General features: G+C 44.7%; 1 protein-coding gene across 1 annotated transcript in view; it reads left to right on the plus strand.

Moving 5' to 3' along the window:
* PKD1L1 (polycystin 1 like 1, transient receptor potential channel interacting) overlaps positions 1 to 18482 on the plus strand; it is a 291862-nt gene that overhangs the window by 18010 nt on the left and 255370 nt on the right. Inside the window, exons 3-5 of the mRNA XM_088445652.1 lie at positions 11411 to 11565; positions 13166 to 13375; positions 13478 to 13597. Of these exons, the coding sequence (XP_088301778.1) occupies positions 11411 to 11565; positions 13166 to 13375; positions 13478 to 13597 (485 nt within the window). The remainder of the gene's footprint in view (positions 1 to 11410; positions 11566 to 13165; positions 13376 to 13477; positions 13598 to 18482) is intronic.

Here is an 18482-nt window from a genome sequence, read left to right on the forward strand (position 1 = left end):
CAAGGAGGAACTCGCAGTCGGGCGGCTCTCGTAGAGGTCTCTCGGATCCTGGTTTGGGCGGAGCGCAATCTTCCGGCCATATCAGCTGTCTTCATCCCGGAAGTGCTAAATTGGGAGGCGGACTTTCTAAGTCGCCAGGACTTTCATCCAGGGGAATGGTCCCTGCACCCGGACGTTTTTCAACTACTGGTGGACAGGTGGGGTCTTCCAGAAATCGACCTCATGGCGTCCCGGCACAACAACAAGTTGCCGGTGTACGGGTCTCGCACAAGAGACGAAGGGGCGTCTCTGGTGGATGCTCTGTCCGTCCGGTGGACGTTCCGGTTCGCATACCTGTTCCCTCCGGTCTCCCTTCTTCCACGGGTAATCCGGAAATTCAAACAGGAAGGAGGGACGCTCCTGTTGATAGCTCCCGCGTGGCCCAGACGGCACTGGTTCTCAGACCTTCAGGGTCTGTCCGTGGACAGTCCTCTGCGGTTGCCGCTACGACCGGACCTTCTGTCTCAGGGTCCTTGTCTTCACCCGGTCCTGACTCGGCTGTCTTTGACGGCGTGGCTGTTGAGACGGTCATGCTGAGGTCCCGGGGGTTTTCCAGCTCTGTGGTGCGTACCATGTTACGAGCTCGGAAACCTTCTTCCGCGAGGATATACCATCGCGTGTGGCATACGTTCTTCCAGTGGTGTCGACCGAGAGGTTATGCACTGCGGGAGTTTCATCTGTCTCGGATTCTCGCCTTCCTGCAAGCGGGACTAGATCATGGGCTTCGCCTTGCTTCTTTGAAGGTACAGGTTTCGGCCCTATCTGTCTAGTTTCACCGTAGGATTGCTACAATCCCGGATGTGCGCACCTTTATGCAAGGTGTTCTCCGTATTCAGCCGCCCTTTGTTCCACCTGTGGCGCCTTGGGATTTGGCTGTGGTCCTGAGGGCTCTCCAAGGACCGCCGTTTGAACCACTGGGCTCAGTGGATATTAAATGGCTAACAGCTAAGACTGTTTTCCTTCTTGCCATTGCTTCGGCCAGACGTGTTTCTGAGTTAGGGGCTCTTTCTTGTAAACCCCCTTTCTTGGTTTTTCATGGGAACAGGGCAGTGCTCCGCACTCGGCCCGAGTTTCTTCCCAAAGTTGTTTCCCAGTTTCATATTAACGAGGAAATAGTTGTTCCGGCCTTTAACTCACCGGGTCTTTCCGTGGGTGAGGCCTCTTTGAATGTTGTGCGGGCCTTAAGGACTTATGTTGACCGCACTTCTTCGTTTAGGAAGTCGGACGCTTTGTTTGTCCTCTATGGCTTCCGTAAAAAGGGTTGGCCTGCTTCAAAGCAAACTTTGGCAGCCTGGATCCGTATGGCTATTTCTGAAGCTTATCTTCATGAAGGCCTACCGGTCCTCCTTCTCTGAAGGCTCATTCCACTAGGTCTGTGGGTCCTTCGTGGGCAGCTCGACGTGGTGCCTCGGCAGTTCAGATCTGCAAGGCTGCTACGTGGTCTTCTGTCCATACCTTCGTGAGGTATTACAGGTTTGACACCTTCGCCTCTCAGGATGCTTCCTTCGGGCGGCGGATTCTCCTTTCTGCACAGGAGCGTCCCCACCCTTAAAGGATACTGCTTTGGGACATCCCCAAGGTATCCTGTGGATACCTTATGGACCCTGAAGTAGAAAATATGAGATATGGTAAGAACTTACCCTTGTTATCTCTATTTCTACGAAGTCCATAGGGTTCCACAGGACTCCCGCCTTGTCGCACCTGTGCTGCAGATGGGCTTTGCTCTGGTCACCGGTTTTCCGTCTCCCTCTGGTGAGAATGTGATTCTTGTATGTGTCCAGATCTTTGTTCTCTCTCTTCCTTCTCCTCCTCCGGCCTATGGCTTGGTAACTAACTGAGGTGCCTTGGCCCGGGGGCGGGGTATAGGAGGGGGACCCAGTGCATCCTGGGAGGCTGAAAGCTTAACTCTTTGGTGCCCTGCGACTGACGTCACACCTATACCCCAAGGTATCCTGTGGAACCCTATGGACTTCGTAGAAATAGAGATAACAAGGGTAAGTTCTTACCATATCTCATATTATTATTACCGTGGTTGGGAACCCCTGATCTAGGTGGGGCAGATATAAAATGTGCAGAGAGTTTTAGATTTGGGAGGAGTGTGTCCAAACTGACATCTAAATTGCAGTGTAATAATATAGCTGTGCAGTATTTGTGGGCTACATGCAAAAGCAGCCAGTATTTACCCTACATGCAAAATAAAATGTATGTATTTGCACCTCTTGCAACTGGTTCACAGTTACTTGCGTTATCTTACTCTATTCCCAAAGCTGAATCAGGCACTAGAATCAAAGTACAGATACATATAAAAATACATATGAGGATACAAAATATATAGCTTGACGACAAACCAAGGGTGAACATAGAAATATTGGAATTAAAATCGAGAGCAATTCATGGTAACAGTGAAATAAAATTGGTGAATAACACTTGTGTTCTTTTGCTATGTAGTTATTTTCTGGAATAAGAAAATAAAGGGAAAGTCCAAGTTCGACCCAAGTTTGCCTTGTTATAGTTAACAGAGAAGTACAACCTCATATTTTTAAAAGTTACATTTTCAATTTTTGTAAATGAAAATATAAACAGTGTAAAGAAATTATTGCACTAAATTTAAAGATATGGTAGACAAGGAACATAACTGTCTCACAGCTTACTTTTTAATCAATTATATGAAAAGAAAGAGGAAGGGATATGATAATAGAATATAGGTATATAGGAAAGAAAGAAATGAGGGAGAGAAAGAGAAAAGGAATAGGCGGGGAGGTAAAGGGAGGAGCAGCGGATATGGAGCACGGAGGAGACCGCATTCCACGACAGCTAAATATATATGGGGTGGAATGAGATATATTTTACAACTGGTCTGGGGTTTTGTCAGAGGCAAAACGTGATTACAGCCACTGTGTTGGCTGAAAACACCTAAGTATCAGGCTTCCAATGTCACTGGGTTGAAAGTCAATGTATCTCTCCCAAATGCTAAACAGTTTCTTAATACAAAGCTCTTTCCGAAGGGAAGCTTCTGTCCAATCCATTTTAAAAATGAAGAACAGCTTCTCCTCAAACAGTTTAAAGCAAGGTGGGTGTGGGGATAGCCATTGCTGCAGGATACTCTTGCGGGCGACATTAGATATTATGGTAAGAATTTTCCTGCTAATTAGAGGTAGATGGTGGTTGAGGTTTAAGAAATCTAATACTGCCCATTCAGGAGTTAGCAAAAATGATCGGCTAAAAATGGATGTTATATAGCGAGCGATTTGTGACTAGAATGTCTGGATTGGGGTAGCGTAGCGGAAATGTTACCTTTGGGACAAGAAGAGGAGTCCGACACGTCAATCAGATTCGCGTGTGACGGGGAAAGGTAGCCTCTATAGAATATTTTATATATCATCTCCCTATATGTAGCTGCTAGTAAAACATTCAACGAATTTGAGAGACTGGATGGAATGTCAGGTGTTTGAAGGTGTGGAAATTGTTCCTGCCATGTCGATATGCCTGTGTGATGTTGTCAAGAGAAACAAGGTAAACGTATCCGTGAATAAAAATGAGAGATCAATATAGGGGGTTGGTCTTGTCTAAGGAATGTCGAGTCTAATATATTATTCCAATCAGTAAGTGATATGTAGGGATTTATTTGCATAGTGCTGAGATTGGAGAAAGGCAAAAATATGATTGTTGAGAAAACCAAATTTCTCTACCGCTTCATGGAAAGTTAACGGTTTATGAGATGGTATATCCATAATGCATCTAAGAGAAGAAAGCCCTGCCCTTGGCCAAGAGTAGAAGGGATAGTTGGTACCTCCCTTTTGGAAAGCTGGGTTACCCCAGAATGGTAAAAATAAAGAATGGGAGGGATTTAAATTCAAGGATTTTCTTATTTTGAACCACCCACAGCTATAGCGAGCGTCCATGAAGATGGTCGCGATGGTCTTGACCATTGTGACCATCGGGCTTGCGACGGAGACCACTTACCTTCCTGACCCTCCCTCCCAGCTCCCAGAGCAGTCCTTTTGTGAGCTGGGGCCAGGAACGGGCACAGCAGCAGCAGCCAGTGGGGTCAGCGGTGGCGGGGGTCCTGCAGCGGGCATCTGGTATGATGGGTGGGAAGGATGGGCCAAGTCTCCGGCAGCAGCAACTTAGCCGAGTAGGTACCCCCGCATAGCAACGGCAGCGGGGGCCCTTTTCGGTCAGCAGGTCTCAGAGGGGGGGTGAACAGTCTCCAGGGGCCTCGGCGGGGGACCTATGGTGGCTGCGGGACAGTGCATCACAGGTCTCACTCTCAGCAGGCGAGGGGAGGGCTCCGGCGGCCTCGGGGGTAGGCGGCAGCTTTACAAGGATGAGAGGGGGTGAAAGACGCCGGCAAAGCTAGTTGGAAGGAGGGGGTCAGTCTCTTTTCGACGTGATAAATGCCTCCTAAACTGAGTTTGAACTCGCAGGGAGTTCAAACCATAATTATCACATGTGATAATTATGTTTTGATGAATAGGCCCCTCTGAATCTAATATAAAATGGTAAATATATATGCTAACAGTTAGAATGATTTTAAACATTCCTAGCAACTCAATTATTTATCCAGTCTGAGTTCCTTATAAATAATGTTTTCTCATTCATACATTGAAAGAAACAGTGACTGATGGTTAAATATTCCACTTTTGTAGGCAGAAACTGCAATAAATGAAATAGCACTCCCATTTACATGAAAAACTTCCCCTTAGTGGTATGTTTGGAACTAGGAATGGAACAGTATTTCTCTTGGCTCCATCATTGTTGTAGGTGCACAGTTTATGGCAGTGGAGGAATAAGAAGTTAAAAGGAGAGAGCTTGCAGCATCTTATTTTTTCTTGGGGTCTCACTTCCAACTGTCCTTATTTAGGCAGGACAGCCCTGATTAAATGGACTGTCCCACCATCCTATAGGTCTGCAGATTTGTTCTGTACCACAGGACGTGATAGATATATGACCCAGATCAAAACGTTTAGTGTACCAGAAACAGGTTTCTCTTGTGTGCATAGGGAGAGGGGCCCTAGATTGCACACCCTAAGCACAATGTGAGTTGCTACCTGCTGAGACTAGTAGTGCTACATGCAGAAAAAGAGAAAAAATGCAAGTGCACACTCTAACCATGCTAAACATAATAATATAACTGCTAAATAGCATCAAAGAGGTTCTTAGCACAATAATGGCCATAATTATGGGCCTGCCCACCGTATCCAGGTGACCTCTATCAGGCAGGTCCCTAACACTCCTATGGAACAAATACAGGACATGGGACCCTCCAGGCCAACCCAGCAGAACCACCCATGGCATCACACTAGTGCAAGATTGCAAGTGATGGTTAAAGAATTAGAAAGAAGGTCCTATGTGTTTAGTCTTACATAAGTAAGAGGTTATAATTAAAAGTGTATGAAGTGCTACATATTTAAAAAACAAACTAAAGAAGTGAAAAAGTGTACATTATGATGCCATGAAACAGTCCAGCCACACCAGCCCTCTTGTGTGCACAGCCATTCAATGGTTTCTTGGGGGAGGGAAGTTTATTTCGGCCTAGGGCAGAAGTATAAGGCACAAATGGTTGTGGCCTTGGCCATTTATGTTGTGACCATGTAAGTAACATGGGTTGGGTACAGGATCCCTGAGGTCGGGGTGCTGGCAGTCAGAATACAGAAGGAGGCATCCGACAGTCAGAATCCAACAGAATTAGTTAAATATCCTAACCCCTAACCCACCTTACCCGCAGCCTAATCCTAACTCTCCCCTCCCGCAGCCTAACCCTAAGCCCTCCGCAAAGCCTAACCTTAACCCCTAAACCTAACCCTCCCCCGAGCCCTAATACTTACCATCGGGATGTCAGTGGTCGGGATTCTGGAACCGGGATTCCGAATGCTGTCGTTATTCTGATGTCAGTATTCTGACCTCCTATCAGGATGCTCACTATATCCCCAGTAACATGACATCACCATGCCCCTATGTAATGTAAATAATGGAAATGATGGATTTGACTTGTTGACACTTTTAAATAGCTGAAAATGCAGGGACCCATTTCACAGAAATGGAAGAGCCCTGGTAAAAACTACTACTATAGTGTGTAGAACATTTCATTATGTGTACAACATTTGCAGTCCTCTCTTATTTTTAATTTTCCAATTTGTATAATGATATAAACTCTATATTTTTTCCTTTAGTAAAGGTTTTTATTGAAACAATAAACACCGTACATCAAAATAATAAAAAATAATAAATAACATTTTCCAGATCAAATTCAAGAAAATAGTGTACATAACGTTTTAACAGCTACAAATATTCCAGGACATTTTTATATGTTTGCATACATAACTGTAATAATCAACAGCTTTATATCACTCAAATTATGGTATTGTCATGTTATAGAGTGGTCCCAAATGCTACTGCATCTCACACTGATCACAGCAATGGTTTAATAAACATGGTAGTCAAAGTAATCAGTGGCCATAAACTGCTGCTGGTAGACTGGAGGTCAGATTAGAGAAGACAAGGGAGAGCCAGAAAGGGGGAGAAAAGGCAAGTAAGGTTTGAGCAGCGTAGCATGGACAACTGACAATCATTTTGGTCTCTTAATAAATATTGGGAATCACAATAGTTCATGCATGGAAAATCATATTTACTATTTATTCGCTGTATGATTTAAGTGTTTACGTGGAATTGCATGGACTGATGAGCTGTCCTGGTGGTGTGCCTTTTGTGCAGAAGACAGTGGAATTCTGAAAGGAAATGCTGTTTCTGTCTGTGATCAGGGTCCTGTTCCATCTCCTGAGTATAGCTCACCTAACATGTCTTATATAATTCTTAGTTAATATATATTCCCTAATCTTTATATAATGTTTCCTTTCTCTTATATTATAGCTTTAAATTTACCATCCGATTAAATAAGTCAGACTGCTTTTGTGCCAATGGAAGAGTATTTCATGGATCTAACTATTATTCTGCTAAAAAAAGGACTGCAAGATATATCAACAATGAAAACTATATATGTACAGCTAGGTAATTATATTTTGCTTGTCTTACATGCAGTTCTAAATAAGAAATATATATATATATATATATATATATATATATATATATATATATATATATATATATATATTAGGGGTGTGCACCGGCCACTTTTCGTGTTTTGTGTTTTGGTTTTGGATCTGGATCTTTCTTCGTGTTTTGGATCTGGATTGGTTTTGCCAAAACCACCCTTCCGTGTTTTGGGTTCTGGGTTTTGTGTTTTGGATCTGGATTTTTTCTTAAAAAATTAAAAAAAACGCTAAAATCACATAAAATTGGCCTTTTTTTGTTCCTACGCTATTAATAACCCCAATAACATTAATTTCCACTCATTTCCACTCTATTCTGAACACCTCACACCTCACAATATTGTTTTTAGGCCAAAAGGTTGCACCGAGGTAGCTGGATGACTATGCTAAGCGACACAAGTGGGCGGCACAAACACGTGGCCCATCTAGGAGTGGCACTGCAGTGGCAGACAGGAAGCCAATCAGCGTTATGGTGCCCATTTGCATGTAGCACGAACCCGGGAGATCCGTGCTACATGCATCTGTGTGATTGGCACAGAGCAATGACAGGTCCGTGAGACCCGTCTGTGCTGCTGTGGTAAAAAAAAAAAAAAAAAACCTGTGTAAAAAAAGAAAAAAATGGCGTGCACCCCCCCAAAAAAGAGCAACCAGCCCTGGGAATTAGTAACCCAGTGCTGGGTGTGCTTAAATACAGGGGACAAACGACGTAGGGGTCCCCTGTACTTAAGCACAACCAGCACCGGGCTAGTCAGAACCAGCACTGGTTGCCAAAATACGGGGGACAAACGACGTAGGGGTCCCCCGTATTCTGCGCAACCAGCTCTGGGCTCTGATCCGGTCCTGGTTCTGGAAATACAGGGGAAAAAAATGAGTAGGGTTCCCCTGTATGTTCCAGGACCAGCACTGGACTTTTTCTAGCGGGGGGCTGATGCCACAGCCAGGGGAGCCCTTTCACCGGGACCCCCAGCCGCAGCATCAGCCCTGACCGCTAGTCAGCCCAGGCCGGGGATCCCTGGAGAGCTGGGGACCCCCCCAATAAAGGGGTCACCCTCTCCAGGGCACCCCAGGCCCAGGCTGATAGCCCGGGGGCGGGTTGATTGTGTGGTGTGGTGTAAATAAAAAATATCAAACATTGTCTTTACAAGTAGAACTGCAAGTCCCAGCTAGCCTGCCCCGCATGCTGGTACTTGGAGAACCACAAGTACCAGCATGCAGGGCATTAAGGGCCCACTAGTACCTGTAGTTCACCTGTAAAAAAAAGTTTAAAAAAACACAGGACACACACACCGTGACAGTATAAGTTTATTAAACATACATACACACACACACACATGTACACATACTCACCTATGTAACCTGTAGCATCGGTCCACTTGTCCGGTAAAGTATCCATAGGGGACCTGTGAAAAAAAACATACTCACCATCTCCTATGCGAGGTTCTGTCCTCTTCGTTCCAAAGTAGGCATCCCCGGACTTGGCAAAAAAACAAAACGAAAACGCGATCCACGAACTTAGTACCGTTCTATAGAACGGTACTTCCCGAATGAGAGCTTAGCGGCGGGGTATCACCATGGAAACCCCGCTGCTAAGCGTTCATTGGCTGAGAGAGGTCATCTCCCGTCTCTCAGCCAATGAACGGCTCCCTCCATTGTAGTCAATGGTGGGAACCGCAGGGTAAACTTTAATAACCTTGCGGCTCCCACCATTGACTACAATGGAGGGAGCCGTTCATTGGCTGAGAGACGGGAGATGACCTCTCTCAGCCAATGAACGCTTAGCAGCGGGGTTTCCATGGTGATACCCCGCCGCTAAGCTCTCATTCGGGAAGTACCGTTCTATAGAACGGTACTAAGTTCGTGGATCGCGTTTTCGTTTTGTTTTTTTGCCAAGTCCAGGGATGCCTACTTTGGAACGAAGAGGACAGAACCTCGCATAGGAGAAGGTGAGTATGTTTTTTTTCACAGGTCCCAAGTGGACCGATGCTACAGGTTACATAGGTGAGTATGTGTACATGTGTGTGTGTGTGTATGTATGTTTAATAAACTTATACTGTCACGGTGTGTGTGTCCTGTGTTTTTTTTAAACATTTTTTTACAGGTGAACTACAGGTACTAGTGGGCCCTTAATGCCCTGCATGCTGGTACTTGTGGTTCTCCAAGTACCAGCATGCGGGGCAGGCTTGCTGGGACTTGCAGTTCTACTTGTAAAGACAATGTTTGATATTCTTTATTTACACCACACCACACAATCAACCCGCCACCCACCGCCACCAGGGGTGGCGGGGATAGCCCCGGGCTATCAGCCTGGGCCTGGGGTGCCCTGAAGAGGGTGACCCCTTTATTGGGGGGGTCCCCAGCTCTCCAGGAATCCCCGGCCTGGGCTGACTAGCGGTCAGGGCTGATGCTGCGGCTGGGGGGCCCGGTGAAAGGGCTCCCCTGGCTGTGGCATCAGCCCCCCGCTAGAAAAAGTCCAGTGCTGGTTCTGGAACATACAGGGGAACCCTACTCATTTTTTCCCCTGTATTTCCAGAACCAGGACCGGATCAGAGCCCAGAGCTGGTTGCGCAGAATACGGGGGACCCCTACGTCGTTTGTCCCCCGTATTTTGGCAACCAGCGCTGGTTCTGACTAGCCCGATGCTGGTTGTGCTTAAGTACAGGGGACCCCTACGTCGTTTGTCCCCTGTATTTAAGCACACCCAGCACTGGGTCACTAATGCCCGGGGCTGGTTGCTCTTTTTGGGGGGGGGCACGCCATTTTTTTCTTTTTTTACACAGGTTTTTTTTTTTTTTTTTACCACAGCAGCACAGACGGGTCTCACGGACCCGTCAGTGCTCTGTGTCAATGACACAGATGCAAGTAGCACGGATCTCCTGGTCCGTGCGTGCATCTGTGTCATTGAAATACACAGCAGCACAGACGGGTCTCACTGACCCATCTGTGCTCTGTGTCACTGTCAGTCACACAGATGCATGTAGCACGGATCTCACGAGTCCGTGCTACATGCAAATGAGCACCATAATGCTGATTGGCTGAGAGCCGTGACAGACGGCTCTGTCAGCCAATCAGCACTTTGCCCATTAAAGGCAAAGGCATTTTTTTTAAAATGGCCGCTCGAGGCAAAACCTCGAGATCCGACAGCAGATCTCGAGGTTTTGCCTCGGGAGAGGGATCCGGGGCAGACAGGGAGATCCGAGCTTGGGCTCGGATCGCCCCGGATCCCCGAAGTTCGGGTGGGTTCGGTTCTCAGGGAACCGAACCCGCTCATCCCTAATATATATATACAATCCCGGTGGGCGGCACACTCGTTGAGAATACAATGTCGTCGGTGCCTTCCGCAGGGCACTCCACACCGGAGTCCCAAATATCTCCAAACAATCAGCAGCGGCACTCGAACATGTAAAGACCTCACAGCAGGTAAATGTCACCAATGTTTCGATTTTAATCAATCGTCATCAGGGTACCCTGATGACGATTGATTAAAATCGAAACGTTGGTGACATTTACCTGCTGTGAGGTCTTTACATGTTCGAGTGCCGCTGCTGATTGTTTGGATATATATATATATATATATATATAGTTAGCTACTTGCCATACTGTTTATGTTATTGTTTATACAGTATAACGTAAATAAAACTATTTTTATAGCAGCATGCACCATTTATTGTTTAAATCACCAATTTATACTAATGATATTGGATGTTGCGAATATCTTGTACCTAATGTAGATCCTCGTCCAAGAATGTTTCTGGGGTATGATGTATATAGTGACGCCCAGTGCGAAGACGGTAAAGGCCAGCATGCACGCGGGGGGAAGGGAGTATGGTCTTACGGGAGGAGTATGGCCTTGCGGAACGCCCCCCCGGTTTCATCACTATCGGGGCTTGCCCAGCACTTCCAGAGATGTTGAGCTGCCCCCAGAGACTCTGCCTGCAATGTTGGTTCCTCCTCAGTAACTGGGAGCCAGGCGCTGCACTGTAATGTTAGTGTGCAGCACCCAGCACCCTGTCATTGAGGAGGGGCTGGCATTTTGGTGTCACCCCCTTAGAGGGTGACACCCAGTGCGCTCCACACACCCCTAGTGATGCCACTGATATATACAGGCTGCTTTGTTCTGCCCACCACTTGTGCTTATTGTAGTTTGAGCCTGCCCAGAGTCACAAAAAAAAGCATATTAGAAGAAATGTATGCTGCATGCAGATGTTCACCTAATGGAGAATTGAACCTAAACACAGAATAAATACAGTCTCCTAGCCATCAAGGCAACAACCTGAATGCATGCGTTGTAAGTGAATTAATTTTCTTCTTCGGTATTTATTCAGATGTGCAGAACCTACATGTTTGCCATATGGAGATGGTAAAGAAATGGTAGCTATTTTCACCAGTTCCGGTCCTTATAGTAATCACACCAACATAAGTCTTCATACTGACCAAATTGAAACAGGGTATTTAGAAACTTTGATGGAAAATCCAACAGGTATGTTAATATGTAATTTCACTACTAAAGACATGATAATCTATCTACTGGATCTTGTACTACTAATTTTTGTAGTCTGTCAGTTCTGTAAAACATCTTTATAAATTGAAACAGGCAAATAATTTTATGAATATGCTAATCATAACCTCTATGACAAGTACATTTATAGCATATGACATTGTAGTCAGATATCAGTTTCATTAAATAGCAATCCTACTTCCATTTCTATTTTAATGCCTGTTGTGTGCAAGTTGATATTAGTTCAGTGGTTGGAGGGTAGATTTACTAAAACTTAAAAAAAAATGATGTTGTGTTCATAGCCTCCAATCATACTGTAGCTATCTATTTTTAGACTGTACTAGATACATGATTGCAGAATCTTGTTGGTTGCTATTGCCAATACTTCCACTTTGATGTTTTCTGTTCCTCTAGTATAAGTATAAACTGTATAAGAACATACGCTGTGCAGCAAATCGTCAATGGAAACTGTATTCAAATAACAATATATATATTTAATGAAAAATATTCGATAGGAGTTTATCCTATTTTGTCATGAAACAGGAAAATAGGGGCAGATCAGTGGAATACAATAACTAAGGGCCTGATTTAGTACAAATCGCAAGTGCGATCGCAATAGCGATTACACACGTAGTCTCACTGCGAAGATATGCTAATGTCTGCTAATATCACTATGCCATGCACAGTCTAACATTAAGGACACCCACCTTACCTTACACACATCCGTAATACTTTTGCAAAACTGCAAAACCATCGGTAACATGGAGTACATTTGCAGCCTCACGCACACTTGCACAAGGTCTGACCTTACTCAGAAATTGCTCATCTCATCGCACGCAGTGAAAGCCCAGGCTGAGTATGGCATCGTAATGGCTCATTTTTGCAAGCCCCTGCAACAGCGTTCAAACCACTAGCACGCCTGCGCTTTGCCAACCACCCTCCCTGTCACCACCCCCAAACGTTACAGCTTTATATCACTCACTTATTGTATTGTCATGTTATAGAGTGGTCCCAAATGCTGCTGCATTTCACACTGATCACAGCATCGGTTTAATAAACATGGTAGCCCAAGTAATCAGTGGTCATAAATTGCTGCTGGTAGACTGGAGGTCAGATTAGAGAAGACAAGGGAGAGCCTAATTTATGCACGCCCCTGCAATGGCGTTCAACCGCACTGGCACGCCTGCGGTTCACCGACCACCCCCCCCTGTCACCACCCCGAAACGTTACTTCCTGTCAATCACTTGCAATGGGTCTGCAATAGTCAGTGCGATCGCAATCCCATTCGCAATGGAGTGTTCGCACACTGCTAAACATACGCATGTGCAGAACGCAACAATCGTCCGATCGTGTGCATATTCGCAGTTGCAACCGTTGCTGAATCTGGCCCTAAGTCTGCATGATTTTCCTTTAGGGAGGCATAAGTGTATAATAGCTAATGTACCCAACTCAACTGCATCCATATAATCAGCTATTTTTTTTTAACAATCAAGAATATGATTTTGAATTATTTCACTTGTACTATGTATATTAAGAGTGTCTGTGATATATTTTGTTAATGTCTTTTTTTTCTTTTTTTTAGTTGGTGATTATATTGTTAGAGAGTTATTTAACACCACAGAAGGGAATGGTCCTTACTATGCACAAGTAGCTCCATCTGGCTTGTCAATGGTGATGAATACCAGCAGTGTACATAAAGATGAATCAATTTTATTCAATGCAACTCTCACCACCGGCACTAACTTGTCATACATGTGGAACATGGGGGATCAAATCACCTATATCTATGATGGCAAGGCTAAACAAATATCATTACATTTATCTTTATTGATGAATAATTTAGTGAAGTTTTAAAACATAACTCAAAACCATTTTATTTGTATCATTTCATTAGGACCTGAAATTACTCACAAGTTTCCCACTACTGCAAGTCACAACATTACTGTCACAGCCTGGAATGAAATGGGAAGGCAAGAAGCCTGGAAGGTTGTAAATGTCTTGCCGAGAAAGAAAGGTCTGCACTCTGCTATTTCTTTTCAGAAGCTAGTATACTATAAACACATTGAAATTAGAAGTTATGATATAAATGACTAACTGGCAATGAATTTAGTATGATAGTCACATGCAAAACAATAATAATTATATTCTCTACTGAAAGTACAGGTACAGGAAGGAACATCCTGTATAATGTATACAGTGTGTTCTATCATAAAGCAACATATACAAATATGCATTATTTATTCACAATCTAGTTCTTGCTTATCATTGTCGATTTCAATAGCATATTGTTTTCTATATTACATGTTCATATTTAATGTGCCGTACTTTTCCAAATAGAACGTTTGCTTTGCTTCTTTAAAAATGGTTTTCATGGCAGACATTTTTATTGATATTTACAATTTACACTGTAGGTTGACAATGACTGTTGATAATTACAACCACATGCAATGGGGAAATAAGCTTGTGGTGGTGGGTTACAAACAGTCACGTCATAGGGTGCTACATTCTCAGATTGTCATGACAGTTATTAAGAAGGTCTCTTGTTCATTTCTTGTTAATCATTATTTGTCAAATACCTGCACATATTGCTTACTTACTGTGTCTAGCTTGGACCCCTAACCTCCTGCTGTGTGTACCCGACTGCCCACTTTTATCCTTCTGTGGTTCCCCTGACTTATCCTTTTCATCCTACTGCCAGTGCATCTCCTTGTTGAAATATGTGTGTACTATTGGCAATGGTGATAGCAAAGTAATAGTACAGTATACCGACGGATCTCTCAAAGGGCTCTGTTTATTAACTTTATTTTTACTAAAATAAAGTGAAAAAGGGTGTTTTCACACCCTTTTCACATTATTTTAGTATCACCTAAAGTTACTACAGGGCAATTGGAGTAAAATTCGTAAAATTCTACTCCAACCCCTAAATATTTTAGTAATCAGATCGCATTTCCCATGGGAAATGTGATCTGGCCAAAGTTACTAAAAATAAAATGTGAAAAAATACAAGGGAAAGCCCTGTGATAATAACAGTTGTTGTCCAGGGTCTTCCCCAGTTACTGGACTCCTGCTCCGTTCTAACGGGCAGAGCAGAGCCCGGAGCTGGCCCCAGTGATCAGCTGTGTGTTCTAAACAGACCACATGCTGATACACTGTAAAAAAAAAAAAAGAATTATTATTAAAAAAAACAAAACGTACCTGAGTCCAAGGACTAGTGACCGGGGCTCCGGTGATGTCTCCTCGGGTCAGCTGGTCTCCCAGCCTGCACTGGGGCCTGGTCGTCACCTGGCCCCAGGAAAATACCGTGATAAGTGTGCGGAGGGGATCTGCAGGGACAGAGCTTTATCGCAAGCTCTGTCCCTGCAAGGGATTATTAGTAAATCCCTGTGATATTGCCTGAATTCGCAACGCGAATTCAGTCCCTAATATCACACTACAATCTGCATTCAAAATACGGATTGTAGTAAATAGAGCCCAAAGTCACAAACCAGCCCGTGCTTAACCAGTGGAATAGTTTATTTAGCAGTAATGTGGATGTGCAGTCATACTCACAGTTATGCACATAACAGACTCTTAGCATGGAGTGGAGCTTACAGACCACTAGCTGGTGTCTGTATGTAGACAGCGGTGCAGGTTGAAAGCGATGATCGAGGTGTGGAATGCAGTATATCCCAGGGTCTCACTGAGCACATACCAGCATCAGCGGCACTGCCCGGCTTAATAGCTGCTGTAGCCGGGCGTGGTGGCGACAGGGGCGTATCTATAATGGGTTCAGGGTGTACGGGGAACACTGGCCTCTGACTCCAGGGGGGCCCCGCACCGCACACCCTGCACCCATAGCATACTTACCTCTCGGGAGTCCCACGTCAGTGCAGGGGTCCGGCGCTGTAAAAATTACTGGAAAATGGCCGCCGCGGCCATTTTCCCATCGTTTGCACATGCGCAGTACAGGGAAAATGGTCGCCGTGGCCATTTCCCCAGTGACCTGCGCATTCTCTATAGACTCTGGGCGGACTCTAGTGCCCAGAGTCTGTAAATCCGGCGCCGGACGCGCACTGCTCAGTGAGCTGCCTGCCTCCGGACAGAGAGGAGGGGGCCCGTGTCAGAGACTGCACATGGGCCCCGTCCTCTCTAGAAATGCCCCTGGGTGGCGGGATAGATCCGGAGGGCCTGAATCCTGGAGGGTCCAATCCCTGTCAGCCATTACACTGCTGCGTTCCAATTTGGGAAAGGGGTGGTCCTATGCATTTTTTTCTTTAAAATTAACCTTTTGTTTAGCATGCACAAACTGTGCAGTGTAGCTCTGCCCCTTATTATGTACATTTTTGTGTGAGTGATAGCCGCTTTCAGCAGACTGTTTCAGCAGATGCAGATTGGAGGTCAGCTGAAAAATTGGTTAAGTGTGTACTCAGATACTGAATGTAGAATCTGCGAGCAGGTCTGTAGTAGGATTGTATAAACAATCTGATCTGGAGTCTGATCTCCTGAGGATTGGACAAGTGTGTACCCAGCTTCAGAGTCTCTCTCTCAGCCTGCTTCATCAGACACCTACTGCAATAGCTCTACATCCAGGCAGCACGTATCAACCACTGCCGTCGGACTGTGTGAAAGATTGTACTGTCACAGGAAGTAGCAGAGAGAACCTGTACAGCTGAGCTCAGCAGAGGAGGGGAGCTCTCCACCTTTCCTGAGCTGTAGAGACTTTCTCTCTGTCACAGCAAGCAGAGAATCGGATGTCCAACGCACCTTTCCCCCTCCCCCCTGACAGAAGAGGCCATAGCAGAGACTGTACAGCTGCACTCAGTGAACCCTTCCCTGGTGACTGGTGACGATTGGTAGATTTTATTAGGGAGTGGCTGGAGACCTGGAATCTGGAGAGAAGGGGAGCCTGAGGGGCAACAGCAGCAGCAGCAACTTAAAATTTGAAGGAAGCCCCCTGGGGAATCTAACTGTTTTTATTTGCAAATATCCTGGTTCTAAGTACAGAGTGTAATTTTTCTAAAATATGGGGGGTGGGCTAGTCCCTTACTTTGCTAGTGGCACTCGGACCCCACGATAGACCCCTGGTTGTTGATGTCTTCCATACTTATGTGACTTTGCCTATTTTGGATTTTCACTCACACCAGTCATTTCTTAACTTTGGTTCTTGGATATTTAGAGGTTTACTGAACACAATATTGCAAATTACTCATAGTATCTCCTTTGTGGTTTTCCAATGTTTAATCTCGCAGAAGTTCTTTTCTGTGGTTGGATGTCCACGCTGGTAACCTCTTGTTCAGATATATGTCCAGCTCCTGGCATATCCAGTGACATACTTGTTCTGCATTTTCAACTCCAGATTATCTTTAATTTGTGCTGTCTCTTATAACATCTCTTGACTTAACAAGATTTCTAGTATTTTGATTCCAGAGTCTGTTACCCTTAGTTTCATGTCAATAACCAATCATGATACACTTCAAAGACTTTGAATCCAGATTGCGTCTTCTCTCTTTTGGTATGTGTACATAGACAGTATGTCCAAAAACTTTAAGATGCTTGACACTTGGTTTGCCTTTTTAGGCAACTGTATGAGTACAATTCCTCAGGTAAAATGCTTCCACTCAAAATTGCTTATTTAGACCTGCATCCTTCAGCATGCATCTGGCTCTCTCCGCCAATGTGCGATTTGCACATTCATTTACACAATAATGTTCCAGTGTAGCAGCAGACTTTGTGAAAACCAATACTTGTGTCATTCTCAAAACTTTTTACCACGGCTGTATACGCGATAGTTGATGCTCAATTCCATGTTTCTTTAGGAAGATTTCCACAACTTTGTTTACGTAGCAGTTTGTGATGTCTTCAATGTGATGCCATATATACTGGTGTCATCCTTTGTGGTGTCATCTGTAATTAACACCCATTATGATATCACCATTGTGATGTCACCCAATTTGATATCATTTATTGTAAAGTCATCCATTGTAATATCATCCATTGTGATGTGATGCAGTATGATGCCATCTGTGATGTAATCTATTGTGATGTTATGTCATGTCACCCATTTTCATGTCACCTGTGATATCATCTGTAGAGAATAAAGAGATATGGGACATATTGCAAGTTATGTTTTTCTTTTCATGTGAGTTGTGAGTCTGCCCCACACAGATTCACTAGTGGAAGGAATTGCACAGCCACAAACCAGAGGCTTTGCAATTCAGTCCTGCTAAAATTGAAATACTGCAGGAGAAGGTCTGAAGTGAAGAGACGCCTCCTGCCAGCATCTGCGATCCCAGCGCTGCAATTGAGGTCGCAGCCTGGGATCACCGTTGTGACCATCGGTTGCAATGTTGTGTGGCACTGGGCAGCTGAGTAAGGCTCATTTTATGCAGGCTGGCTGGCTTACCAGGCCAGGAAGTCTACTTCCATGGACGCAGACACTGGCCTTGTCCCTCCCAGAAAACTGGAGCGACACACCCACGTTTCCGGGAATGCCAGCCATCCTGCCCCACAAACGCTAATGTGCAGGTGTGGTGTGATTTGGAAATCACTCAGAACTATAGTTTCCATGATATGAGGTATCTAACCTTTAACAGATCACAAATATATCATATTTACACTCATATTGCAGTTAAAAAACAGAGCATACCCTGGGAAAGTTATGTACGTTTATCAGTATTTAAGTTAAAAGGGGCTTGGGAATTTCTGGGTGGTCACAGTTCTAATTAATGAACCAACCAGTCAGCAGAGACTTGGATGATCTCATCACAAGGGTGTGATAATCTTCTGATAAGAGGCATGAGCACCCTTTTGTTCTGAGTTCAGACTTTGGGGATCCATCTGATTGAGGGACTGTTTTATGACTTCTGCTGTTCCCCAGCATGGATTAGCTGCATGTTTATTCTGTAAATTAATTCCCTTTT

The sequence above is a fragment of the Taudactylus pleione genome, unplaced genomic scaffold (genome assembly GCF_031769625.1).
Source record: "Taudactylus pleione unplaced genomic scaffold, aTauple2 ptg000386l, whole genome shotgun sequence".
Lineage (NCBI taxonomy): Eukaryota > Metazoa > Chordata > Amphibia > Anura > Myobatrachidae > Taudactylus > Taudactylus pleione.